We start from the raw sequence: 27,502 nt of genomic DNA, 5'->3' as shown, positions 1-27,502 counted from the left end.
ATGTAGACCCTAGGTGTCGGGTATAGCAGTGGCTCACAAAGTGGGGTCCGGGGACACCCAGGGGTCCTTGAGGGAGTTCCAGGGGGTCCCCAGCTAAATGATAGTTTGGAACCAAATGGACCCTTATGGGTCTGTAACTCTGAGAGTGTACAAGTTGTGAATCACTGCTATAGAGGTAAAACAAATTCTCTCTTGACGGTCTCCCTGGCATATCTTTTCAAATGGGGGTCCGCTGGCTAATAAATGACGATTTGGGGGTCCTTGACATGGAAACGTTTGGGAACCACTGGGGTATACTCCTATACCCCAGTGGGTTATAGGACCAGTGGACTGGTCGATGTTAGCCCCAGAAGCTCATGAGCACAACATCTCCCTCTAATAGTCCCTTCTTATCTCCCAAAGTGAGGATGACGTTCTTGGATGAGCGGTAGAAATCTGGTCTCTTACATGACGTTTTACATAAGCATGACCGGGTAAATAAGAGATTCAGGAGGAGACTACTGAGCTACTGAGTCCTATTGGCTTTAGGAATGCAACAAAAACAAACAAATAAAAAACTAAGGCTTCATGGGGTGTGTAATAAATATGGAAAATACCGGTAAAGTCATTATTTGGGGCAAACTACTCCTTTAATGTGTAAGCTGGAGACCTGGGTTGGAAGAGACATAACAGTAACGGATTGCATCTTAAAATGAGCACTGAGGATTTTTTTTGCTGCGTAAATCTCCGCTATCCCTGGGCAAACTGTATCTCCCCTCCCCTCCCCCTACCCTCCTCGTCTTCATTGCAGCGTCTCTCGGGCTCTGCGGTCTTAACTCATGTTGCCAGAGGACGCGTTGCTTGCTTGAAGGCAGGGCAGGGCGTACAGTAGAGGGTTGACAGTAGAGGGTTGAAGAAGGTAGACAAGACAGACAGAGAGAGATATAATTCTATATGTCAGTGGACTGCTGTCTGAAGCAGACAAAAACACCTTAAGGGCATAATTTACTCCTCGTCGCAACAAGGACAAAAATACCATAACTGATTCGGTTAGAAAATGTGTTATTTTACCATAAGTGGCTAATTTACACCTTGTTGCAACGACAATGAAAATGCTGTAACTGAATCAGTTACTCATGTGTTTTTTTTTGTCTGTGACAAAGCAGGTTATACATAAGCTTTTGAGCTTACTGCTACAGTATGACATAGTCCAGTGGTTCTCAAAGTGGGGTCCAGGGACCCCCAGGGGTCCATGAGGGACGTCCAGGTTGTGTTGCTGCTTGCAGCTTACCTTGCCCATGTAAAGATGAAACAATAAAGTGCCTTAAAGGACTCCGTGAGTGCTGGTATTCTCTTTCTTCTAAAGTGTTTCCTGACCGTGCACCCGGTAAAATGTTGCAAGAGATTGAGACAGTGGAGTTGTGCGTGCTTCCCTCTTTTCAAAAGCTTCCAGGGGGTCCCCAGCAGCTCAATCTGATAATATTGCTTCAGAATCAGTTTCACCACTTCAACCCTCTATATGCATTGGATATTTGAAAATAGCACAAAGTGTCCACAAAGTGTTGCTATTATATTTTTTGAAACATTTTAACAACACAAATACATAATACATATAATATTCATGTGGGGGTAATGACGTGAAAACATTTGAGAACCACTGAAATAGCCTACTGTACATAAAACAGAGAATGTAACGTTAAACTACACTTTGAATTATTGTTTTTATGCAGTCATTAATCTCTTCTCTTCCAAAGGATCTTTTATACAGTAATAAACTAAACAAAATAATGAACCTTAGGGGTCCATTCTGTTATTGAGGGGCGCTAGCCCCTCCTATATACAGGTTGAATGTGTGTGTGTGTGTGTGACATGTGTGTGTGTGTGTGTGTGTGTGTGTACTTTGTATAGTACACCGAAAATTGTCCATTAACCGATTAAACTTGGAAAGTATCTGTCATTTTAGATTTTAACCACTTAACCATTTCCATTACATTTGATTAGAATCTAACCCAAGCATGAGGTGAGGCAGAACAGATTGAGGACTATACTCACCCTACCGTCAGGAAAGGAAAAACACATCACAACATTGTTGGTCAGAACACAGGGACGGACACACCATCAACACAGCACAGCACTGAGCTAGGGGGACAAGCAGCTAAACTAATTGATTCATCAGATATAAAAGAGATAGATAATGGTTTACATTCATGTGCATGAAAACAGTTGCATGAAACAGGGAAATATAAAATAGGGCTATTGAAAGTTTAATCATGTTAATGAATTTAGACATTTTTTTATAAAAAGTATATTAGATTTATTTATTTGCTTCTCAATCGTTTGAGTAGTTGGAAAAGTGATCTTTATCATAATCGCTAAGAAAAGAATGGAGTTGCAGCGCATGCATCAGTCCAGCATGGGTGGCCAGCCGGGCTGGGGACGGTGCACCATGTTATGTTGGCTGTACAACAGCCTGGGGGCGGGGGATTTAATACGCTGCCGTTCTCAGGTGCAGAATTTGACCTCCGGTTTTACAGGTATAGTTAACTACCGCTTTAAAAGACCTCTGCATCGTAATTATTGGTAGATTAGTTATTAGGATAGAATAGTGAATACCATATATATATACTAGACTGGTGCCCGGCTGTAGAGCATCGAGTCGGTAACGATGGAAGTTGGAGATCCACGCCCCACCCAGCTATACAATACCCGTTGTACCCGTCAGAGTACCCGTTCCATCCATCTGTCCCTTTTATGTCCATATATGGAGATTTCTGTATCTGTCTCTCTGTGTCCCTTTATTCCTATATATGGTGTTCTGTGTCAGGCATGCCCAAATATGAAGTGTTGTTATGTCCAGGCCAGCTCCATATATGGAGATATAGGGGTGATCAGGTCCAGAACCCGGGCAGAGGCTTTTGTGCTGGTTCTGGACAACCGACTATCCGTCGGACCTCGACACCGGGCACTGCACTCCCTGTGGTGGGAGTGCAAGTCAGTGGGGCGAACGTTTTTTGAGTTGCCTGGATTACAGACGTAACGTACGTACACACAGAAACTTAGATAGAAGATTTATGTATTATTATTATTATTCCTTTTTTTTTTATTCAATAATAAGGAAGTGATTAAATGATTAAATGGTAATAAATACATAGGCATGTGGGAGGTTCTCATTAATTAATCTCTCTGAAATTAGTGGTCATGACGCATTTTACTGCCAGGGAGGAAAGTGAGTCATTACCACGAACGACTTTCCCCTTGAACATTCCTTTACCATTTCCCCCAGTTTATTATTCCTTAGGAAATCATCTCAGGGATATCTACTCGGTTATACCAGTTATACTTTCACAGAATGTTATAAAATTGTATCTGGCAATGCGAGAACATCTTCAACAATCACGTTCACTTGTGTGGGACTGTGGAGTCGGGACTCTACAGACTACAGTATGACAGCAAGTCGAGCTGCAGGTGCTTTGCAAAGTGTGTAGTGAGTTTGTAGGAGGTACTAGGTTCCTAGGCACAGGGGGCTTTAGAAGCCTATAAAGTGTGGAATTTATTTATGGGAAAAAAAGCAGTCTGGGAGACAGGTTTAATATGTAACCTATTAACACTACTGCCCCACTTGCCCTGTTGGGAATGCAATTGATCGCACATAGGAGATTAATGTTTCCTTCGCAGTACCAAGCCACAGGGAATAAACTATGGTTCTGGCTACAACTACAGCACACCGTGAATGTAAAAAAGAATTTCATATCAATTAGTTCACATGGGCAGACAGCCCATGTGTGGTAAATGCTAAATCAACCATATGATACGGTTGTGGAAAGCCATGCAGATGCAACGCAAGGAAGACCAAACGAGGAAGGACAAGGAAAAAGACAGTAAAAGACAGAACACAAAACAGGAAAAGTGGTTCTCTTAAAGAGTCTCTAGGACCCTAGGTCTGTGTGTGTGCGTGACGTGTGTGTGTGTGTGTGTGTGTGTGTGTGTGTGTGTGTGCATGCGTGCGTGTCCCTGTGTTCCACTGACCTGGCCCATGGCCTCGACTCACCAGCAGAGCCTCCTGGTTGTCGGTGAGGGCCTGCTTGGCCAGGAAGCGTTCGCGCTTGATCTGCACCTCCAGAGACTCGGGCACGTCGGGCACCATCCAGTCGATGGCACGCAGCACGAAGAACACCGCGTGCTGCCAAGTGATGAGGGGAGGGGGGAGAGAGAGAGAGAGAGCGAGAGAGAGAGAGCGAGAGAGAGAGAGAGAGAGAGATTAACACCCAAGGAAGATTTACAGCTGAAAAGAGAGAGAACTGCCGCGCCAGCTACACCTCCAGGTTTAAGGGCTTATCGTAACCACATTAACCCCCCTGCCCCACTGGGGCATTTCATCTGAAAATATAGTCTAGACTATAGGGCCAGTGGTGGAAAAACTACTCAACTGTTTTGCTTAAGCAAAAGTATCAATACTGCAATGTAGAACTACTACGTTACAAGTAAAAAGTCCGGAATTCAAAATGTGCTTGTGTAAATGTACAAAAGTACTCATTATGCAGAACGGCCAATTTTACAAGTTTTCAAATGCATGTACAAATCCTTTAAAAATAGCAGATCTAAGCTCGCAATACATAATAATAATCAAAATCTACAAACTAATAACTAAAGTTTTCAAATAATTGTAGTGGAGTAAAAGTACAATATTTGCCTCTGAAATGTAGTGGCGTAGAAGTAAAAGTACTGAAAATTGGAAACACGTACAAGTACAAATACTTCAAAAATGTACTTAGTTACTTTCCACCACTAGTGGTCTAGGCCTTACAGTATGTTGAGCTTATTTTATCCTCTATGCCGGTGTCGTTGCGACACCATCGTACAACGACGTATGACTCAGGCATAAGTGGTTACAGTTAAAGCTGCAGGATGCCACGTGTAAAGCACAACTGCCTCAATGTTTTTCAGGCCAAGGACCATTAGCTGAGACTGCGAGAGAGATTAAGCAGGGACCCCCACTACATATTGTGTTGCAAACCTTTTCATCAACGTGTTTGACAGCACTGCCTGTCATCAGTGTATGTTGGATTCATTCATGTTAATGTGTATTAAATACTTAATGAACATGACTTTTGGCCCTGTACTTGGTCTGCTCTTTCTCCCCCTCTACACCAAACCTCTTTGACAAAAATGGCCGATCTACAAGCAATGCGTAGTGAGCTCGCAGATGTTTCTATTTTCGGCAAATGGTCCACCTAAGAACAGGGATGCTTGTGTTCAAGTGGTTAATAATGAAAAAACATAAGATGTTCTTAACACAAAAACATTTGGCGGACCCCTGTAGTGACTCTGAGGACTAGTACCTAGGGGTCTCGTATCCCCTGTCTAAGACCCCTGATTTAGAGAATAAGTGCTGAATATAAGTGCAAAAAGTGCCGATGTGTGTGATGTGTCACATTTCTGCTGAAGCATGAATCAGGTTTAAGAAGCCAACAGAGGGAGGAGAGAGTGAGGGCTGCTGCGTCCAGAGATGGAGGAGAGATGATGGACATGGAGAGAAAGGCAGCAAGATATTGACAAAATCAGAGAAGACGGTAGAAAAGAGAGAGCGTATGAAGCATTGGAACGGAAGAGACGAGAAGGGGAGCGACAAGATAGCTAATCAATACGGTGGTTATAAACCTGAAGAGATGGATGACAGATTGTTGAGGCTAAGCCAGTGCCACATAAATTACCGTGTACATACGGGCAAGCATGACATGAAATGGACAACACTAAAACATCAGTCATAGGCAACACAGTTGAATGGAACGATAAAATACAGCAATGATGACTATTTATTTCAAGGATCCTTGTTTGATATGCATTAGGGCCCAATACACACACACGGCATAATATGATTAGGCCACGCACCGACATTTCTTTCTGTGGGACTCCAATCTACTCTATAAAATAGACGTCTCAAATGCCTGTATTTCAGAAGCTCTTAAAATGTAAATGAGTAGAAAATAAAGCCACCCCACACTTCTGGTTTGCTAGCTAGTCGAGGCCTATACCAGATATACAACGTGACGTCACACTGTGTTGTTGTAATTGTGGCGGACCTGTCCAGTGTCCATTATAGAAATAAAGGTAATGGGTCAGACACACCTGGGGGGGCAACATTTTGTGAGGTAGTCTTGTCAGTGGTCTCCTTCTCTACAGCTAGCTAGCTGCTTAGCAGAAATGGAAAAATACATTTTCGTATGCAGCACAAAAAATACCCTTCGGAATTGAAGAGCAGATGACAGCTTCTTGTTGTCAACTTTTACAGGGCGTTGTTACAAGTCTCTCTTGCATTCAAATATGGTGGAATAGATAGTCTGGCTTGAGAGACTATAGTGTTGATTTACAAATGGACCCGGCCGTACAGGTCCATTTGGTTCCACCTCAAGGTCCTCACAGAGTTTCTGAGTACACTGTTGCTGTCTTACCTCAAATGCAATGATGAAGCCCAGTCTTACAGCAAGCAGCTCCCAGTAAAACAACGTGTAGTTTCCATCATCATCTCTGAAAGCTTTATACCTTAAGAAGACACACACATCTATCTGTTAAGTCTTGTCATTGTCAATCAACACAAGAGGCATCTGACACGCAGCTGCAACAATAACATGAGAAATGCTGCCCTCTGTTGGTCCAGTCTCTGAATCTCATAACGAGTGCTACATTTAAACTTTTTACAAACATTCTTCAATCATGCTTGGAGTTTTTCCAGAATGAAAAATAAAGACTAACATCCAAAATGTCTGTAGGTACAGGGTCAGGCTTTTAGAGACGTTATTGTTGATGTTTTCCCATTTTAATTTATTTTTAATGTGCTACAAGAAAAATACAACTTATAGCAATTTCTTCCCCAAGCATTCGCACATGCAGTGTAAGCCTTTTGCTCCGTCAACGTGCAGTTCACCTGCACATCGGGTAGACGGTGTAATTAGCCGGAGCATGAGCCAGGCTGAAGTTGACATATCCATGCAGGTCTTTATGAAACTTGTACTGGTACAGCAAGCGAGGCAAGAAATCTGATGTGAAGGCGATCAAGAAAGCCTGTGGACATAAAAGCATGAAAGAATATGGATGTAGATCACCAGTGGCGGAGGGAATGTCCCACAGGCCCCGATGCGAGATTGACAGCCCAGACACCCCCCCCCCCCCCCGTGCGCGCGGTGAACGCCGAAAGGGACCATACGACCCAACAAGTGTTTAGAATCAGTGTCATTTTAGATTTTAGCGCCATTCAAAAATAGCAGATATACAAGCTCAATCTGCTATTTTTGAAGTGTTTGAATAACTTTGAATGACAAAAAAAGTTTGAGAACTTCCGATTTAGAAGGCATTTGTAGAATCGGCCTCAGGTCTTAATGGGTTCTGAACATGTTTGTACAAGGGTGTAATTTTTTATATTAGCTGTCTGCAAAAGTTTTGTAAAAAGTGTAAAAAGTGTAAAAAAGTAAAATATGAACAACTTGGACGGTGCACACAGTAAATCCTCAGCATGTGACGCACATTGACTATGACGGACAGGTGTGACAGGCCCTCCAGGATGTTGAACCAGACGCCTATGTTCTGGGCGCGCTCGGCCACCGGGCGCCGGTATTCGCACACAAACTTGTGGGCGTCCAGGCGAACCTCTGCCCAGTTGTTGAGGAGCGCAAAGAGAGGCGCCAGCGGGAACGCCGCCACGAAGATGGTGATGAACCCAAACTGCAACACTGTTGATGAAAACGGTCATACATTTCAAAAACATTAAAAAAAAAAACTATAAAATATTAGTCATAAAACAAAATATAGGCCAGCCATTACAAATTGTGTTAAGTGTAAGATCAAATTTCAGGTTCAGTTGACACAGCCATAATAATAATACAAAAGGACAACTTTATCTGTGGGCAATGGACATATTATGGTAATAATAGTCTTGCGTAGCCACTAGCCAGACAACTATTCCACAATCTCCGAATGCTATAGTCTGGAACTACACCTCCCGAAATCCCAGTAAGGAAGCTGCCATTTCCGTTCACGAAAATATATTTTCAAATATCATTAGAGCTTATTTTTTTATTTCCATTTCTGCTAATAAACAAGCTCTATATGCTTAGATCATTTATATTTATATTAGGATACATTTGCGCGTCTGTATTTTACTCTTCCGTTGTCTCCAGACTGTATGATGGAAGCATTTGAAAATTGCGAGAGGCAACAGTCTGGCAACGCGAGACTATGGTAATAATAACAATAATAACACATGGAAGGAGGTAAGGCCCAGCAAACCATCTTTAGGCAAAGGAATTCCTTTGCCTAAAGATGGTGTGCAGGCCCTACCTATGATTGCCTTATTGGCCCTGCACCCGCTGTCTGTCTGTCTGACAGACAGACAGACAGACATAGCAATGAGACCCTCACCCATTTCCAGGTATTCCTCAAACAGACCCTCATACTCCACCAGCTGGTAGTCTTCCTCCCAGCGGCGTGGTTCATCGGACACCTTGCTTCCCCGCACCGCGGCCATATCTCGCTGCTGGCGCCAGGCCTTCACCTTACTGTCACACAGGGCACAATGATTAAAGTCAATTAAAATAGCACACTCACCACAGGGCTTATAGTACTGTAGCAGCTTCTGCTTCTTTAACCACTTGAATCCCAACATCAACTAATTATTCTAAGAGAACACAAAAGAGACTTAGGAGGGAGATTTTTTGTTTGTGTAACAGTGTCCAATTTTCTCTATGCACTCTGACTGTACAGTACAGTACATTGTTGAACCACACACACACACACACACACACACACACACACACACACACACAGAGGGTTGACTGTGCCAGTAGAGTACTGCAGTAATAGTACGGTATAGGGCTGTACTCAGTGTACTGCACCAAGCAAACACATCTCCACTCAACATGAAGGGAAGTTTAATTCAACACAGACTACAGGCTTGATGTATTATACTTGATTGATTTATACACAATAACACAAAGAAAGAACTTAGCTGCCATTAAGTGGCCGTAACGAGGCACGTTGGTGAGCTTGCAGATCTGCTCATTTTCTGCAAAGAGATTTAGGGCTCCATTTTCATCCAAAGCTAAACCCCTTATCCCTAAACTTCTTTGTCTTTTTGACTTTGTCTTGTCTTTACTATTTTGAACAACATTTCGGAATAGTTAAAATAGCCAATTTACAAGCTCACAACGTGTTGATGTAGATCGGCTAGTTGAACAATTCAAAAACGTTTTTCAAAATAGTAAAAAAAAAGGCAAAGAAGTTTAGGGATAAGGGTTTTAGCATTTAGAAGAAAATAGAGCCCTAGGTGCTATATCTTGCGCCACCTACTACTTAACTACTATCTTGTTTTTCAAGAAGTTGGTAAGGCGCGCCCAAGATTGGGGCCATTAGTGTAGATGGAAAAATGTACCAGTTGTAACTGGTCGGTCTTACTAAGATTAGAGGGTTTACGTGGTTAACCCATTAAGACCTGGTACATATCTGTGTCACGTTAGCTTTTAACCACTTTAACCATTATATTAAACTTTAGCTGTTGAAAAATAGCAGATCTATACAAGCTCATAGCGCGGCACCAAGTGATGCACTACGAGCTTGTAAATCTGCTATTTTTAAATAATTGTGAAAATGTGGTGCAAATCTTTGAATATATTCTTTCACAGCGAACGTTTTTTAACTCAAATATTTGCTTCCGGGGCCCCCCTGGAACAACATATTTTCAGATGGGGGGTCCACGGCCAAATACAGATAATTCTGTCGGTCCTTGACATGAAGAAGTTTGAGCACCACTGATGTGTCTTTCAGAAAACTGTCAGGATTGTGTAGAATCTGGTCTCTGGTCTTAACCCATTTTGGGCGGGAACCCCTTTTGGTGTTTTAAGCATTATGTTATACTTTAGCTATTGAAAAATAGCAGACCTACAAGCTCGTAGTGTGGCACTCGGTGCCGCGCTATAAGCTTGTAGATCTGCTATTTTTGAAAAATCGTGAAAATGTGCCTCAAATCTTTGAATATATTATTACAGAGTGAACATTTTAACTCAAATCTTTGCTTCTGGGGAGGTTCCTGGAACAACATATTTTCAGATGGCGGAGGCATATTACATATAATTTTTGGGGTCCTTGACATGAAATATTGAAAACCACTGATATAGAAACACGAGGTTTTTCCGAAAAAAATACTTTTCAGAAAAACATCTTTTCAGAAAAGAATACTACTTACGGGATGACAAACTCCTGGACGTTGCCGATGACCTGCTTCCCTACCATGATTATGAACAGCTGCTCGGCCAGCTCAATCAGACAGCCACCTGGACCGCACTGGATGGAGACACACACACACACACACACACACACACACACACACACACACACACACACACACACACACACACACACACACACACACACACACACACACACACACACACACACACACACACACACACACACACACACACACACACACACACACACACACACACACACACACACACACACACACACACACACACACAAATATCAATGCAGAATCTTCATTATGATGATTACTGGTACTTAATCTACTACCACTGCTACTACTAATAATAATAGATAATGATCAAAAGTAGGTTATAATATATAGTGTATAAAACAGATCAAAATGTACTTCCCCGTATTGTTCCGAATATAAGACGACTCCCATTTTTCAAGACTCAATTGTGGAAAAAGAACATTGAATGTCCAATAGTCTAGTCCCTGATTATAATACGACCCCGTTTTTTTGTATAATTCCATTAATAAAACGTAAGTCTTATATTCAGGCCAATAGGGTAAATAATAATAATTTAAAATAAATGAAAATACACAAACAAATTCCTGTCTATACTACAAATTACTGTATCTTAAAAGCAACAGCTGATTTGCTCCCAATAAGCTCCTTGCTCGACCTAAAGTAGGCTACTGTAACGAAACCTTGGAACTAGGCTAAGAACCACACATCCAAACATAATAGAGAAAACTCACATCTTCGTTTCTCATCCCAAATAAGGTGCCATAGTTGGTGGGATAACCCACAAATCTATCAGTGACATGAAAAAAGAAAATTCAATTATTTACATTGAATTATTCTTTAAAGGAGGACTGACACGCCCCTCAGGAGCTAATAACTGCTATCAAACAATGCTATCATGATTCTGACGTCAGAGTGGCGAGGGGCTTTCCCCAACGACTTCTATGCGGGCTCGCCGGGCTTGGTGGCCGTGGTAGCATAGCAACTTATGCTACTATTTTGGTGTCACATTTAGCTTGAATACTGGGTGAAAGTCTCATTCAAAAAAAAAAAAAAACGCTCGAAAATACACACACGGGGGACGTATATGCTTGTTCATTGTAATAATCAATATCGCTATGATTATTTTATTTATCGCCGCGTCGCTCCGCATGACAACATACAGTCTAGCCCGTCTCAGATGCAGGCTGCACACACACGGGGGGACGGGAGGAACGACAGCAGTGAGCCAAATGTTACAGCATAATAAAAATACCTATACCTCTAATCCTCAACTCATACAGCCGCACGCACACAGAGGCACTGTGTGTGTGTGTGTGTGTGTGTGTGTGTGTGTGTACACACATGCCCAGTCCCCCGTAGAGGCTCATGATCTCGTCCGCAAGACTATGCCTCGGCATAGCGATATTTATTATTACAATGAATACAAACATAAACACACTATAGTTCACTTGAACAATGTTGTGGTAACTAACTACGGTATTACAGAGTGAGAGCGAGGGTGTACATGTCAGCCTGCGGCTGAGAGGGGAAAAGAACAGTAGTCGCGCTGCGGGGCTGCTCTCAGACTCACAGCGGCCAGACAACAGCAGACCGTCCGTAGTCGCGACTGTCGCGCTGCGGGGCTGAGAGGTCTCAGAGCGGGCAGACAGGGGTGTTGGCGACCGGGGGAACATGGGACTAGAGTCCAAAATTTGCGCTTGTGCTGCAGTTCCCCTAAAAAACCCCACGCCAACCTCAATTGCATTCAAACTAAGCATTTCTGGCGAAAAAATATTTTTTTTCAATTACATTTATAGCCAATATGACGCTAAATGTACCGTCAAAAACGCTAGCCTGACCTATAGCCACTTGTTGCTAGCGCCGTAGCCCCGTTTCAAACTGTTTCAAACTGTTTTCAGTCAGACCACGTGATGTGCTGTACCACCCATATTAATTTCGGGGCGTGTCAGCAGACCTTTAAGGGAAAAAAGTTAACAAATTAACCACATGAACATTCTGCAAAAAGTAGCTGATCTACAAGCTTGTGTCGCACGCTGGTGCGTTGTGAGCTTGTAGATCAGCTGTTTTCAATGAGGAGATTTGGTGTATAGGAAAAAAGGAGGGGTCGAAGTACAGTTTATAGGGTTTAACCCATTAAGACCTGGAACGTATCTGTGACACCTTAGCCTTTAACCACGTTAACCCTTATTTTAAACTTTAGCTGTCGAAAAATATCAAATCTACAAGCTCATATAGCGACAAGCTCATAACGAGCTTAGTAGATCTGCTATTTTTGAAAAATCTGAGGGTTCCAGATGGGGGTCCGGTCCAGATGGGGGCCGGCGGCCAAATACAGATCATTTTGGGAATCCTTGGTAGGAAACATTTTGAGCACCACTGATAAGATATAGAAACATAGGTTTTTCATAACCATTTAAATCGACCTCAGGTCTTAATGGGTTTAAGTGGAAAACAGTGTTGCATTCCGTTGCTGTTGGGAGAAAACCTCCTAACTCCATTTAGGAGGTTTTAGATTTTTTTTACATGAATCAGTGCATAGTCCGAAAATATTGAACCAACGGAATGTAGTAAAAAAAACAAAAAAAATGCTTTGGACAAAACTTCTCAACTCCATTGGGCAAACTGTCTGCTAAAGCAACTAACTCCACCACCTCTCCCCCTCTCATGCAAGTAATTGACAATACTGTATATAAAGTCACAACACTAACTTTGATGAGGTAGAATTGCTTTGTTTTGAAAATATAAGGTTTTCTCAATTTCGGTTGGTTTCTTCCCGACAGAGCCATAGAGTAAGACAGAGTTACGACAACTCCGTTCACTTCCTTGGGCCAGGCTCTTCTATACGTTTACAGAATGCTTTGGAGTCTATGGGCTCGCGCGAGTACATGAACCACGCGAGAAGGCTGTTTTCTGCCCCCTCAATGTCGTAACTTTGTCTTACTAAATGGCTCTGCTTCCCCGACAGCAGAGATACAGTGTGAGTCACTTCTCTCTCACCTCCCCTTGAAGAAGGCAACGTAGAAGGGAGAGGAGTAGAAGTTGACAAACTGGAAGACAAACACCTTGAAAGTGAAAGCGTCTTCATACTGGGTCTGCGTTCTGTGCATCTCTGTCAGAAGGAAGACAATAACATGATCTTCAACTCAAGTCACTAAAAGAGTAACTAGTCAACTTTTAGCGTGCTCGCGTCTCTGTCCATGGTTCATTTCACGAACTGACTGTTCAGCAGCAAATGTCTTGTGCACACTGCCAGTATGCCACTTTTCTTCTTTTTTTTTTTTACATTTATAATTTATATTTCAGAATCGGCTTTATTGTCACATCACAGATTTACCAAGTAAAAGAGTGGGTGAAATTCGTTTTTGTGCATAGTTCCTATCATATTTATTTTCTATAGAAAAGAAAGGGAGGAATAAGGGGGTGTGGGGGGCAAGGGGGAAAGGAGATCAAGGAAAAGAAAAGGTAAAAAAAAAAGTCGGCATATTTTCACATAAACCTGAGATAAGGTACAAAGTTGCGTATATATATAATGCACAATGTATATTGTGCATTATATACACTTTCATACAAAACACAGAAGTCAGTGCGTTGTACATGGAATTAACTTCCTAAATGTCATGGTATTAACGTGCAAAATGTCATAATCTACATGGAAAAAAGGAGTCAGGACACTGGTATAATCCACGAGTAGGCCCATGAGGTAAAGCAAAGAAAAAAGGTCCCTCGTGGTATAATCCACATACAGGCCGGTCCAAGGAAGAGCTACGTGAAATATCTTTTACTGTGTTAGATTTGAATTTTATATTCCGTGGGGGACTGACCTAAAGACTAACCTTAGCCCTGAAGCCTTGAGCTTAAACACATTTTAGTGCACCTGCAGTAAAACCTAAAGTACTCCGACCTGGAAGTCAGTGGCTGCTCTTCCTCCACACGCTGGGCATTGATCCCGTATATCAACGGGAGAGGCACCAACAGTAAAAGATGCTTGGGAGCAGTGGGCATCGCTGCTGTATATCAAACGGGAGGGGTGCCAAAGAGTGCCGCTGGCTCTTACCCCATTTAGTGAGCTTCTCTGCTAATGCGGTGTAAACCTGTCCCATCAGCAGAATTAGCCCCAAATTCACCATGCTGCTGGAGATGTTGGCGATGTTCCCTGCCTGTGGGCGCACGGGCACACACGCGCACAAGCACACACGCGCACACACACACACACACACACACACACACACACACACACACACACACACACACACACACACACACACACACTCTTTGTGTTACTTAAATGAGGATTTCCTGCCGCGTTGAAGGTGAGGCTGGTGCTAAGTGCCGAAGATGGCAGATCAACAAGCTCACAAAGTGACGCGGTGCAACAAGCTATGAGCTTGTAGATCGGCATTTTCGCCATGCGACACCGCCATGCAACACAGTATAAAATGGGGCTAAAGCATACCTGTGTGCGCAGCACTGGGCTCCCAGTGTGGAACATCATGACGCTGATGATAGCACGGTACATGATCACCGTCACCAGGAAGATCATCACCACACACAGCTGAGTGACGGGCAAAAGATTACAATTCATTTCACTGACTTCATTAAGCACAGGTGAAAACCATGGCTCACGTTTTGGTATCAATGCCACAATGTGGGAAAAAAATACTCCTTACAAGTAGAAGTACTGACATCAAAATATACATAGTACCAAAAGTAAGTACCAAAAGTAAGTAATCATTATGCAGAATGTACCATTTCATAGGTTTTCAAATGTATAAAAAGTATTTTGAAAAAACAGATCTACAAGATCAGCTATTTTCAAATACCCCAACGTTTAAATGGGGCTGAATGTTTTTGCATTAATAATAAAGCTCTACAAAGTGAACTAATAATTGTAGTTGAGTAAAAAGTACAATATTTGCCTCTGAGATTGCCTCTCTTAAGTACAGTACTACTTGAGTACATGTACGTAGTGACTTTCCACCACAGCATAACGGCAGAGGTGTGTACCTGTATGATAAAAACAGCTTTGTCCTGCCGCCTACATTTCAACATCAATACAAGGTCTCATTGTGTGTACTCATTATGTATTTTCCAGATGGTCACATATTGCACCCTGGTGAATGTTCCCTTTCTGTGCCGACTAGCCTCTGTGATAACAATGCTGACTCAGCACTGAATCCGAGCATACCATTTGTAATTGAGATTGGATAATCTTCTACAGTATAGGTCAGTACACGTCCAGAGGCCAATTAAATTCAGACATTTTTTCCATTATTGTTATTGAGTGGAAGAACCCACAGGTCTTTTAACCACTTTAACCCTGGAATCCCCATTTGGGGCTTTTTTGAGGGGCGCTAGCTTTTGTCCCCAGACTCCCCACGCTTCTCAATATTTGCCATTGACAATGAAAGGAGAAATTAGGTCCAAACTCTGCCAAATATACACATCAAAACCTTAAACGTCATTCACATTGAAGGGAAAATGTACGTCATATGTAGTAGACGAGCAAATCGGCTAACCAATCAGATGTCGGTGGGAGCGCTTGGCCAATAAGGGCGTTTAAGCGCTTGGCCAGTAGATATCAAAGCTCTACTGATTGGCCAGTATGAGATGATGCATGATGATGTACGATGACAAGAGCGCCCCTCACTTCACACGGGTGTGTTTTTATTTATTTTATAAATCTGCAAAAAAATGTAATTGCTAAAACGGCCATTTAAAAAACTATCAAAAAGGTGAGATGAGAAAACAGAGTGTCTCACCATAATAACGATGACCATGGACCCAGTTAGCCTACAGAGTGTCTCACCATAATAACGATGACCATGGACCCAGTTAGCCTACAGAGTGTCTCACCATAATAACGATGACCATGGACCCAGTTAGCCTACAGAGTGTCTCACCATAATAACGATGACCATGGACCCAGTTAGCATGCGGGTCAGCCTAGCTTTCTCTGGGAAGTAGGGCTCCTTGACCCCTGTCACCGGGTTCTCCTCCATAGCAGGGGCCATTGCTACAAAATCTGGTCTGGGTCGCTCCTGGAGAGAGAAGGGGGACATTGAAATGTATGACCACATCGACTTGTAAAACGTAATTGATTCAGCAAGAGTGACGTGCAACGTTGAAAACTCATGTCACAAATAGATTCGGTTGAAAATAAACCGAAATTCTGGTCTCTAAACTACTTCCTCCTAGCGCCTGATGGAGGGGAAAGTAACTGGTCGGAATAACGTGTTCCTTCCACGCGCTACGTTCGGCCGGTGAAACTCTCCCCTGTCAGGTGAAAAGAAGCAGCTTGGACTCCTCATGCATAGAAGGAAGCATGAGGTCAGTCCGCTGCCCACCCCAGGTTGGCAGAGAAAGTGTAGCGCCCAGGATTACATTAGATAATTGACACTGGGTGAAAAAAATGGGTTGCAAAATCGTGGGATAAAAATTATGTGAAGAAAATAAACCGAAATTGACTCTCCACATTGGCAAATCAGCCCCCCCCCCAATGAATTAATGAATAAAACTATTACTCATAAAGCTAACTGTAAACAATAATATTAAGTCGAGGTGAAGATGGGTGGACACGAAACCTCTTCTTCTTGGAAGTCCATGCAGTCCCAGTGGTGGGCGAGGGTGGCCATTTTGCGTTTCCAGTACTCCAAGAAGGTAACAGCCCAGAAGGACATGAACACGCTGAAGAAAACTGTGCCTGGGTGATCAAACAGGTAGCCCACCTGAAAGACAGACAGGTGAGGCAAAGATGACTCCTGGTACTGAACCATTTTTTGGGTGCAGTTGCAGTACCCGTGCTTAATTTCTACAGGCATCCCTGCTTTGGCCGTGTCATTATAGGCCAAATAAATACAAATGTTGAACAAGCTAAAGATAGCAGAATACTCACAAGTCCCAATACTATAAATAGGATTTAAGTGTTAAGCTTGCCAGCAGAAAACGATCTTTACTAAAAACACAATGTAGTTTTGGGAGAACAGTTGTTCAAACCCTGGATTTAGTACCTTGGCCATGGGGCAGATGTCTGACATGTTCCACGACTTACAGGTGTTACACAAAGGACACATCAGGTAGCTGTCTCCACTGTCACAGATCTCCTTCCTGCAGACATGCATGGTAGATAATAGAACCGATCAATTTAATGTATTATTTTAAAAAAATGCGATAAACAATTTCATAAAATTACTGATAATGAATGATGAATTGCACTTTTCCAAGTGCTCAAAGCGCTTTACAATGGTTCATTCATTCATACATTGGGAGGTGAAGCGGCGAACAGTCGACGCCAGCGTCCTCTCTTCCCACATTCACACACCAATGGTGGCGAGCTCACACCGACCGACTCATTGGAGGCAATGTAGGGTTCAGTGTCTTGCCCAAGGACACTTCGACATGTAGACAGGATGAGCCGGGATTCGAACCGCCGACCCAGGGATCATTTTGATTAACACAATCCATGCCACCTGTTACAATAGAAACGCTGGCCAGGTGGCAGAGATAAGGGACGAATGAAAGAATAAATAACCGTGGGCGCATCCATGTGTGTCAGATAAAAATAAAAATAAATTACTGATTAATAATCCATCTGTATTTTGGGCATGTCATTATAGGCAACAAGCTTCAAAAATAGCAGATCTACAAGCTCACAATGCGTCACTACTACGCAACGTCCTAGGCCTTGTGCAACAAAGTAGAAAATAATGCTCAAGTGGTTAATCTATATCTAGACTTATACAATTGTATATTAAAAGCCATGCAGATTTAGTTCTTAGTAAAGTTATATAATGGGAAATCTGAATCACCTCTGCTTCTCAGAAGCACACTTAAATGGTAAACAGGACTGCGTCACTGAATTCTTATCAGCGATTTGATTTGATTTTTATTAAGGATCCCCATTAGCTGGTGCCATAGCAACCAGCTAGTCTTCCTGGGGTCCACATAAGAATAAACATTACAGTAGACATACAATTAGTTCGGATAAAATAAATAAATAAATAAATAAAAATAGCTAAGATAATTAAGATTACAAGTGAAAACAAAAAAAACTAAAAACACACAACACTCCAAAGTGACAATGATCTATAAATAAATTATGAAAGATGAATGCGAGAGGCTGAGAGGGCTTTTTCTTAAAGGGACACTTCACCCTTTTTGCAAAAAAATATATGTTAATGACGTTTAGAAGCTTTAGAACACTTTCCTGGGAGTCTTTATGGGCTCACTTCCTTCCTGGACTACATGTTGTCTCAGTAAGACAGCTCTCCCCCCTATCCACAAGGAGGAGCAGTGCACCAATTAATTATGGGAATTGTAGTCCAGGAAGGTAGTGAGACCAGTGTCCATGACATCAGAGACAACAGGCTCACTGCTACAATCTAAAATATCTAAAACCACATATTACACACATAAATACCCCCAGGAAAGTGATCTAAAGCTTCTAAACGTCATTAACATATATTTTTTTGCAAAAAGGGTGAAGTGTCCCTTTAAGATACAAAATCCTTCCTATCCTTCTGCCATCTGTTGTTCAACCTTGATCCCAGTAAAAGCACAGTGATTGTGTGGGTGAATTAATATTTTGTATAGAAGGATGGCTAGCTGCAACTGTGAATGCTGCAATGCACACCATAGAAGATATAAGATACAGCACTCAAAAGAAGAGAGAGAGACCTCTAGACTCTATGTGAATAATGGAAAGATCATTATCCACTAATTGCCGTGGTGCAGTTCATTATTACCAATACAGATCTCCCTGTTCGTCTCCAATGATTCGTGGCCCTAATCTAACACTACAGATGAACAGGCACACAAGTGTCCCGTACGTTAAGACAATTGCTTTTGCTTCCCAAACATTATTGTCTCGTTCGTCGTAAACTCTTTGGTATTTCTCATTTGCCACTTATTCGAACTGAAGGCACTATAAATATAGCAGCGGGGTGAGTGCAAACTGAAAACACTAAGCCCCTCGGAGGAGGAAGTCATGGTCAGTATGGCTGCCATGGAAACAGATAGGGTGAAATAAGGACCTTCTGACGAGGCGTTATTACAGCTTGCCGTCACCCAGAGATTCACTTCAGAAGGGAAACAATCCAGCACTGCAGTGTCGGTCGGTAGAAGGGAGCTCACCGAGGTGATGCATTATTAAAACCCATTTAGGCCTGAGGACGATTCTACAAATGCCTGAAAAACCTCATGTTTCTATGTCGTTCTCAAACTATTTCATGTCAAGGATCCCAGAAATTATATGAAATTGGCCGCCAACCCCCATCTGAAAATATGTTGTTCCAGGGACCCCCCCCCCCAGAAGCAGAGATTTGAGTTAAAAACGTTCGCTATGAAAGAATATACATTCAAAGATTTGCACCACATTTTCCAAAAATAGCAGACCTACAAGCTCGTAGTGTGGCACTCAGTGCCGCGCTATGAGCTTGTAGATCTGCTATTTTTCAATAGCTAAAGTGTAACATAATGCTTAAAACACTAAAAGGGGTTCCCGCCCAGAATAGGTTAAATATTCTAACCTGACCACGGGCGTACACATACCCATGTGGTTTACACAATTAGTGTGTTGATTTTAGGCTCTGCCCAGCTGGAATTCCAGGAGGCTGAAATAGTGTATTTGGCCGCGTGCGTGTGTGTGTGTGTGTGTGTGTGTGTGTGTGGCTCTGCGTGCGTGTGCGTCGATGCTTGCCTGTCTGTGTGTGTCTCTGTCCGTTTCTCTGTCTGTGTGTAAACAATCTCTGGAACCGCTGGACTGATCAGAGTGAAACTTTTCATGCTTGCTGCAGTTTGCCAACAAAGTATGATGTATCTATATTTCTGGGAGATCTGACTTGCCCACTCACTGAGTCCTCAACGATAGACACGACAGGCTTGAAGTCCATCGGTGGGGCGGTACACACACTGGCTATTTTCGCGACTTTTGCGCACCAGTGACGTGCGACGAAGTATAACATAGGATTTAAGTGGTTTAATCACTATACAAATCACTATATATTTATTTCACTATGGCTATTATGAGGAAGCATGGCTGATGGCTGATGGAGCCATAATCATATTAGCAGCAGGCAATTTGTAGCTGCAAATGGATGATGAAAAGATGAAAAGATATGCTGATGATATGCACTGATGGCCTAGCTGCTAGGCCGTTATTTAGACCCTTTAGAATATAGCTGCTAGGGTGTTATTTACTCTTTAGAATATAGCTGCTAGGCCCTAGCAACTATATTCTAATAACGGCATGGCTTCTCTGTGGATTTCTGATATCATGTTGATGATGTCATATTGATGATGGCAGTCTTGACGAAATATTGGGGGATAACGGTACAAACTGTACCTACTGGCAGCGTGCACAAGACATTTGCACCGGTCGTTCCAGGGGTTTGTGACACTAGCCGCAGATAGACAGACAGACATTAAGACCCATTATACCCATAAAATCGTCTCTTTAAAAAAAAGAAAAGAGGTCTCCACCATGTCAGGTAGGTTATTGTGGCCTCCTGGTGTGAAATGTGAAAAGGAGCCAGGCCTAGGCCTTTCACTAAGGCTTTTTGTTCCAAAAATATGTTTTAAAAAAAATCGACCTGCTGGTATAGCACTACAACAGGCCAATTTGAAAAGGGGCGGCATTTCAAGGAAATCGCATGCAGCATTCATGATTTGAGATATTTTGTTCAACACGGACCAATCCTGCAAATTTACTGTGTACCGATGTGTGTGATGCATTGATACAAATCTGTAGGAGTAATATATATATATATATATATTTCAAAAGTCTGCCTATTGGTGGTGCTATAACAGGCCGATCTGAAATATCTGGGGCAGAGGTCCTGCTCCAGCACCCAGAGAGTGTGCATGCACAGTTTCACTGCAATCGGTGACAGAGATTAGCTGTTCACAGACTGACAGACGGACACACAGACAAACGGACGGACAGACAGGGTGCAAAACATAGTCTCTCAGCCTGGTGGAGACAATGAGCTGAGCAGCAATCCCTGAGTACAAAAAAATGCAATAAATAATTCTTAAATTCTTGCTCTCAAAGCAAGAAATGTTGCAAAACTAATGTTCCTCTTAATGTCTGAAAGAATGACATTAGCCAAGCTTCATCAACCAGACTTTATCATAGTGCGGCGGATAACCAAATCAATTGTGCATTTTATGACTAAAGCATGAAACTTTCAGCATCTGGTGACCTTGAGGGGTCATTGACCTCAGAATTGCATTTTTGCACATTTCGCTCCATTATTTTCCACTATAATAATGTATTATGTTTGTTAAATGGAATATCAGCCAGACCTACGAGTATGTTTGCCATGGATATCATACAGTAACGATGTGTCTGGCTGCCATCTGCAAGTTGATTGATTTGGTATGTTTTTATAACCTCTGTTTTAACCCATTTTGACCTGGGAAGGCTGGGATCATATTCTAAAAATGTCAGTTTTCTGAAAAAGCTATGTTTCTATGTCAGTCGTTCTTTGATTTTTCAAAAATAGCAGACCTACAAGTTCTTGTAGATCTGCATTTGAGTTAAATTAGCACTAGATTTTACTGTGTACAAATCTCTGCACGATTCATCCTGTAAAAAGAGCTGAAACTATCAATTATCTAGAATCTGTCCGATGAAACAATGTAACCCATTCAGTTTCTCCGCAGACATTCACAAACTTTCTTAGTTTTCAAACAATCTTAGTTTCTGTCCTGTTTTATTTCTTTAAACCATTTTAATATGCCAAATGCCCATTGGAATACAATATACAAACAATAAGGAGACATATGTGATGCCTAAAAGCAGAGGTTTGGACTCACGCAGGGGTGTTGCTTCCCATGGACATGACTCCTGACACGAACACGAAGGTTCCCACCACTGCAGCGGGCAGCAGCCAGGCTGTGTAGAAACCTGCAGACAGACAGAAATAAATATCTGTTCCACCTTGGATGAGCTGAGGTCCATCTCACTGCTCCATATTAAACCTCTCTATATGAAGCAATAGTGGCAGCACGTCCCATTGGGACACATGACTCTTCCTGAAAATGTCCAATTCTTTCATTTTTCTTCCAATTTAACTGAAAAATGCCAATTCTCAATTCCTTGTGTATTCTAGTCTCTTGTCACCGATGCCTCCTAAAGTTGGTGCTAGGGAGAGCACAGACAACCATCATGGTTAGAGGTGTAAACTGGCACTGCCCTCCTCACGATTCAATTCGATTATGTTTCACCAGCTAACGATTCGGTTCAACGATGCATTGCAATGCATCACGATGCATTACTCTTTTCTATTACTGCACAACATGTAAAGCCAATACAGTCAGATATTCTGAACAACACATTTCATTTAGAATTATATTATATATTGTATACAGAGCAGGATGCACCCAAATGTATTATTTATTATTATACTATACTTTTATGTATCAATGTATTACATCCATGGTTGATTCTTTTCATCCGACAATGAGGAGTTTTATCAGAAGGACAAAATGTGGGGCGCCCGCTGGCCTAGCGGTCCAGGCACACACCACATACACTAGGCTCTAATGGAGCCTGGCAGCATGTTGCTCCCCGTCTCTCTCTCACCCAGTTTCCTGTCAATCTCCACTGGTACAATCAATAAAAGCAGATAAAAATATCTTTAAAAACTAAAGGAGGACATAATGTGTCCACCCTGAACACAGGCACCCTGACCAATCTGTAGGAGCTGCTAGTGAGATCGCTCTCCCTCGCCCAGCTTCCCTCCTGCCAGTGCCAACATGGCCAGTTGTTCTTGCTTGGATGCCCGGCCAAGCCGGATGCACCTCTGAGGTGGTGGTGGGCAGGAATGTCACCCCTTGCACCCCCCCAGCGCCCAGATTTTAGGCATTTTAAGAACATACCACACAAGTTCATCATTCACCGAAGAATATGTTCACAGGGGATTTGATGCATCGCAAAAAACAGCTTTTTAAGACCAGAGTTAAATGTATTAATGCAATAGCTGTAAAATGAATAGTGAATAGTATGGCAATCCGCCTTATATGTAAGCAATCTTAAAAATGTAAATGCATGGAAAGGACGATGATAATACTGAAATCCTGCAGAATTGCGAGTGTGGTTGACTCTCTCTTTCACTGAGTTGAGAGACACTGTATACTGTCCAATCAGATGAGGGCAAAGTGCACAAAAGCTTTGGGAAGAGTTCCGAATCACTGGCCAATCGGAGGGGATAATAGAGTTATTGCACGCCAACAGTCTCCTTGCCTATAGAGCGCAGCAGTCCCGCCCCTTTCAGAAAAGCGAGTGGCCCAGGAAATGAAACCCCAATGCATTTTTCCATCGGCACTTCGAATATAATTTATTTAAAGACGGTTACGCCGCGGACAAAGCCAATTCGGATCATGACAAATCATGACAATGAACACAATGTTTTGGGACGATCAAATCATTAGAAAGAAGAAAATAAAGGCAGGAGACAACACTATTTGTTTTGTTTTTCGTCTTATAAATTATTTGATCGTCCCAAAACATTGTGTTCATTGTCATGATTTGTCATGATCCGAATTGGCTTTGTCCGCGGCGTAACCGTCTTTAAATAAATTATATTCGAAGTGCCGATGGAAAAATGCATTGGAGTTTCATTTCCTGGGCCACTCGCTTTTCTGAAAGGGGGCGGGACTGCTGCGCTCTATAGGCAACCACACTAATTAAAGATCTCGTCTTTGGACATTAGGATGCATGCTTTACCTAGCCAGGCAAAATAAAGTGCAATCTTCTCTCCAAAGTACTCTCTGATGTGGTCCAGCGGCTGGTACTTGCACCATTTGGACCAGCGGGCCCAGTAGTGGAACAGAACCTGCCTCTTATTCAGCTCGTCAGGTCGCACCTCGTACTTTGGCAGCTCAAAGGGACCCTGAGCAACAGGACAGGCAAACAGTCAAATCCTCAGCATGAATTTAACTCTGAGAGTCGTACAAATACCAAAGAAAATACAATCTCTGACTAACTGTGCACATATGCTGATAAGAGAGATGACTACAGTGAAACTGTAGTGATGATCTAACCTCATGCAGAGGGAAAGCGGCGGTGTACGCCCCCTCGTTAAGCAGCCTCGCCACGCCAACCTCCGCTCGCTTCCTCTTGCCATACTGCGTCCGAGCAAGAATCTCATACACCTGGAATGGAGACGATTTAATTAATCTCATACACCTGGAATGGAGACCATAGGGTCCATCACTTGATGCAGAATGCATTTCATTTTCATTGTGCTTTTATCGACGGGGAGTCAAATGATCAGAAGTCACACTACACTACCAAATTAAGTGGAAATTTTAACTCGTCAAAAATGGGTCAGGATTTTGTACTTACTATGCGGTGCCTCTGAGTATTTGTGAAATATGTTTCCTGGTTGTTTGAACCGAGGAACCTGAAAGGAAAAGTCCATCAGGATATGCCAATGCGTGAACTATTCTGCCACATTTGTATGTACTACTACATGCAATATACATTATATGGCAGGGCCTATATGACAGTTATGAAAGTGGATCAGACTATTACTTTTGCATCTTTGACTTGCGAAAGGCACATGTGTAGTAGTCCAGCGGTCTGTTTGGCACATACTCTGCCATGATGTTCGGTATGTATAGTTTCTTAAGAACCCGATCAGAAGTGTTGAAGTCTGGGTTGGGCTGCGCCTGTGGGGAAAACAACATTTCCAATCATTCACTGAATGTGTTAAGAACAAACTCATCATTGGCATTACAGCAGCACGATATCCAGGCCAGCTTCCTTTCAAGAATAAATATAACGAGCACCTGCAGCGGTGCCCTCAGGCTGAGGTCCTCGGCATAATAAACTAGCACCTCCCACGGGGCGCTGACTTTCAGGAAATGAATGGTTTTCTTCTCATTGGATGTTTCCTCCTAGTGGGAGGAGTCAAGAGAGGGAACACAAAGTAAAAGCTCCTGTGCCCAATTTATAATCCCGTCTGTGAAAATAGCAGATCTATAAGGTCAATTAACGATTTGCCTCCCGATGCTTTCTGAGCTTGTAGATCGTCTATTTCCAGCACAGGACATCTGTAGTAGTCATCATTAATTAATGATGGAAGCTGCTTTACACGTGACCTACTACTACTACTGTACCTTCTCCATTAGCAAGCCGACACTCTGCAGGTTCTGCACGAACCTGTCCCTCCACTCTGCCAGTTGGGCCTTCCTTCTCTCCGATCTGCTCGTCCTATCTGCCGCCGCCGTCTCCCCCTCCTCCTCCTCCTCCTCCTCCTCCTCCTCTCTGGCGGGATCGGCCCGCTCCCTCTCCCTGGAGCGACGTCTCTTTTTGCGGGATCGCACCTCCCACACCAGCACAAAGTCTGGACCGGTGGTGGAGAAAAGAAAAGTACACAATTGTTTCACTTTTAAGTAAAAGTATCAATACTCCACTACTCCGTTACAAGTGAAAGTCCGTCATTCAAAATGTACTTGAGTAATGTAAGTGGTAACTGTATGTTTTGTAATAATAATAAAAGTAACTAAAGTTTTCAAATAAATCTAGTGGAGTAAAAGTACAATATTTGCCTCTGAGATGTGAAAGTATTGGAAATTTTGAGGTACAAATACCTCAAAATGTTACTTAAATGCAGTACTTAAGTAAATGTACTTGGTTCCTTTCCATGCACCACTGGTCTCAACACAGTTGGCAGCAGAGGCCAGCAGGGGGTTAGAGTCAGGTCAGATTTGGGACCATCAGTCAGGGAATGCTCAGTGGATTGTCACAGCCAATGACACCCGACACCTACCTATTTTGGTGCGTCCATCTCGGAAGTAGTTCCCCTGGAGAGCAGCTGGTTGGTCGCTCTTTGTATCAAACTGAAGGTAGATGGGGTCGACATCGTCGTCATTTTCATCACAAGCTGCAGCTAAGAGCTGAACATGAACCCATACAATTCAATTATACAGTACTCTACTGCACTAAGTACTTTATTCAGTGAGCAAACAACAGGACGAAAGCACAATAAATAAAAAATACTTGGTTTTCTATGGGTCTCTACAAGTTTATCTTATGCCATTAAACAGGCTCCACTTTGCAATATTGATCTTTAGCTGCACTCTCTATAAAACATATGAATAAAAGAAAAAGAAAACAAGCTTTTTCATCAAGTACTGTCTGTACACCAATCTCCTAGACCTAGATCATGGCGAACTCCATATAGAAATGCGAGACTTCTCAAAACCACAAGCTCATACAGAAGAGCAGAGGATGTCAGATCTGGGAGGAAAAAGCCTTTCAAGATTTACTGCATCGTCTTGGAGGGGTCAGCGAGGCGTGAAGAAAATGATACGAGTATGGTGGGGGGTTGGGGCTTGGGGGTTACAGTCGGGCAGCATGATGGCTAATGTGATAAGCCCAATTATATTGTGTGTGATGTTTGTTGATGTTTGTGGAAGTTTTTTTATTTTCCTAATGCTTCTATTGCCTAATATAATGCTCATTGCGGTTATCATTTCTTTTGACAAAAATGGTATACTGTATAATAGCCTGTGTGGTTTTTATGGTGCCTCTGTGAGCCTGGGGAGAAGGGTTAGTGTCAGCTGACCAAATAAGGTGTTTGAATAAATTGCCAGGTTTCATTACATAACTGTGTGAAAAAATAAGATAACAATCTGATTATTTCTAAATGATTGTACAGTATGAAATCGTGCATGCAAAAGTACAAGTGCATACCAATTTACAATTAGCAAAGATTCAGATTGGGGGTTAGGATTAGAGATTTGGGGCTACATCTTGCGCTACCCCTTATCCCTAAACTAATTTGCCATTTTTTACCATTTTAGAAAACCTTTTACAATAGTTAAAATAGCCGATCTACAAGCTCACAATGTCTCGATGTAGATCGGTTAGTTGAACTATTTTAAAATGTTTTTCAAAATAGGAAAGTGTGTTCATGTATGCTTGTGTGTGTGTGTGTGTGTGTGTGTGTGTGTGTGTGTTGCATAGAGGCGGTGTGTGTGTGTATGTGTGTGTGTGTGTGGGTGGGGGGGAATAGCCCTCACATATCTCGGTGGGATGAAGCCCCCATTCCGCAGACTCCCGTAGCTGTCGCTGCCTTGGGCTTCGCCCGCGTAGTCGAGCTCCAGCAGCACCTTTCTGTCTCCCATCAGCAGCTCTGAGCCTGTGAGAGTGACGAAAATGATGATGATGATGATGATGAGAAAGAGCCGCTGGGTCTCACAGGTGTGTCTGACATGGGACCCGCATGGCAT

The 27,502-nt window shown here is 42.6% G+C and overlaps 1 protein-coding gene across 1 annotated transcript; it reads right to left on the bottom strand.

Annotated features, from left to right (window-relative positions):
• Positions 1 to 769: 769 nt before the first annotated feature.
• ano11 (anoctamin 11) lies at positions 770 to 27,502 on the bottom strand (the record flags this gene model as incomplete). The annotated part of the gene is made up of 23 exons (XM_080762909.1): positions 770 to 843; positions 4,028 to 4,159; positions 6,429 to 6,519; positions 6,902 to 7,038; positions 7,498 to 7,703; positions 8,392 to 8,528; positions 10,211 to 10,308; positions 10,993 to 11,047; positions 13,259 to 13,370; positions 14,316 to 14,418; positions 14,715 to 14,813; positions 16,162 to 16,299; positions 16,843 to 16,986; positions 17,269 to 17,365; positions 22,076 to 22,166; positions 23,988 to 24,153; positions 24,305 to 24,415; positions 24,609 to 24,666; positions 24,798 to 24,934; positions 25,055 to 25,162; positions 25,385 to 25,611; positions 26,038 to 26,164; positions 27,293 to 27,502. The coding sequence occupies 23 exons, from the start codon at positions 27,500 to 27,502 to the stop codon at positions 817 to 819; spliced, it is 2,811 nt and encodes a 936-aa protein (XP_080619035.1). The 3' UTR covers positions 770 to 816.

This window comes from Protomyctophum bolini (assembly GCF_963924005.1).
Source record: "Protomyctophum bolini genome assembly, chromosome: 5".
NCBI classification, from domain to species: Eukaryota; Metazoa; Chordata; class Actinopteri; order Myctophiformes; family Myctophidae; genus Protomyctophum; species Protomyctophum bolini.
The sequence above is the reverse complement of the archived record's forward strand: the minus strand, read 5'-3'. Positions and strand labels throughout refer to the sequence as shown.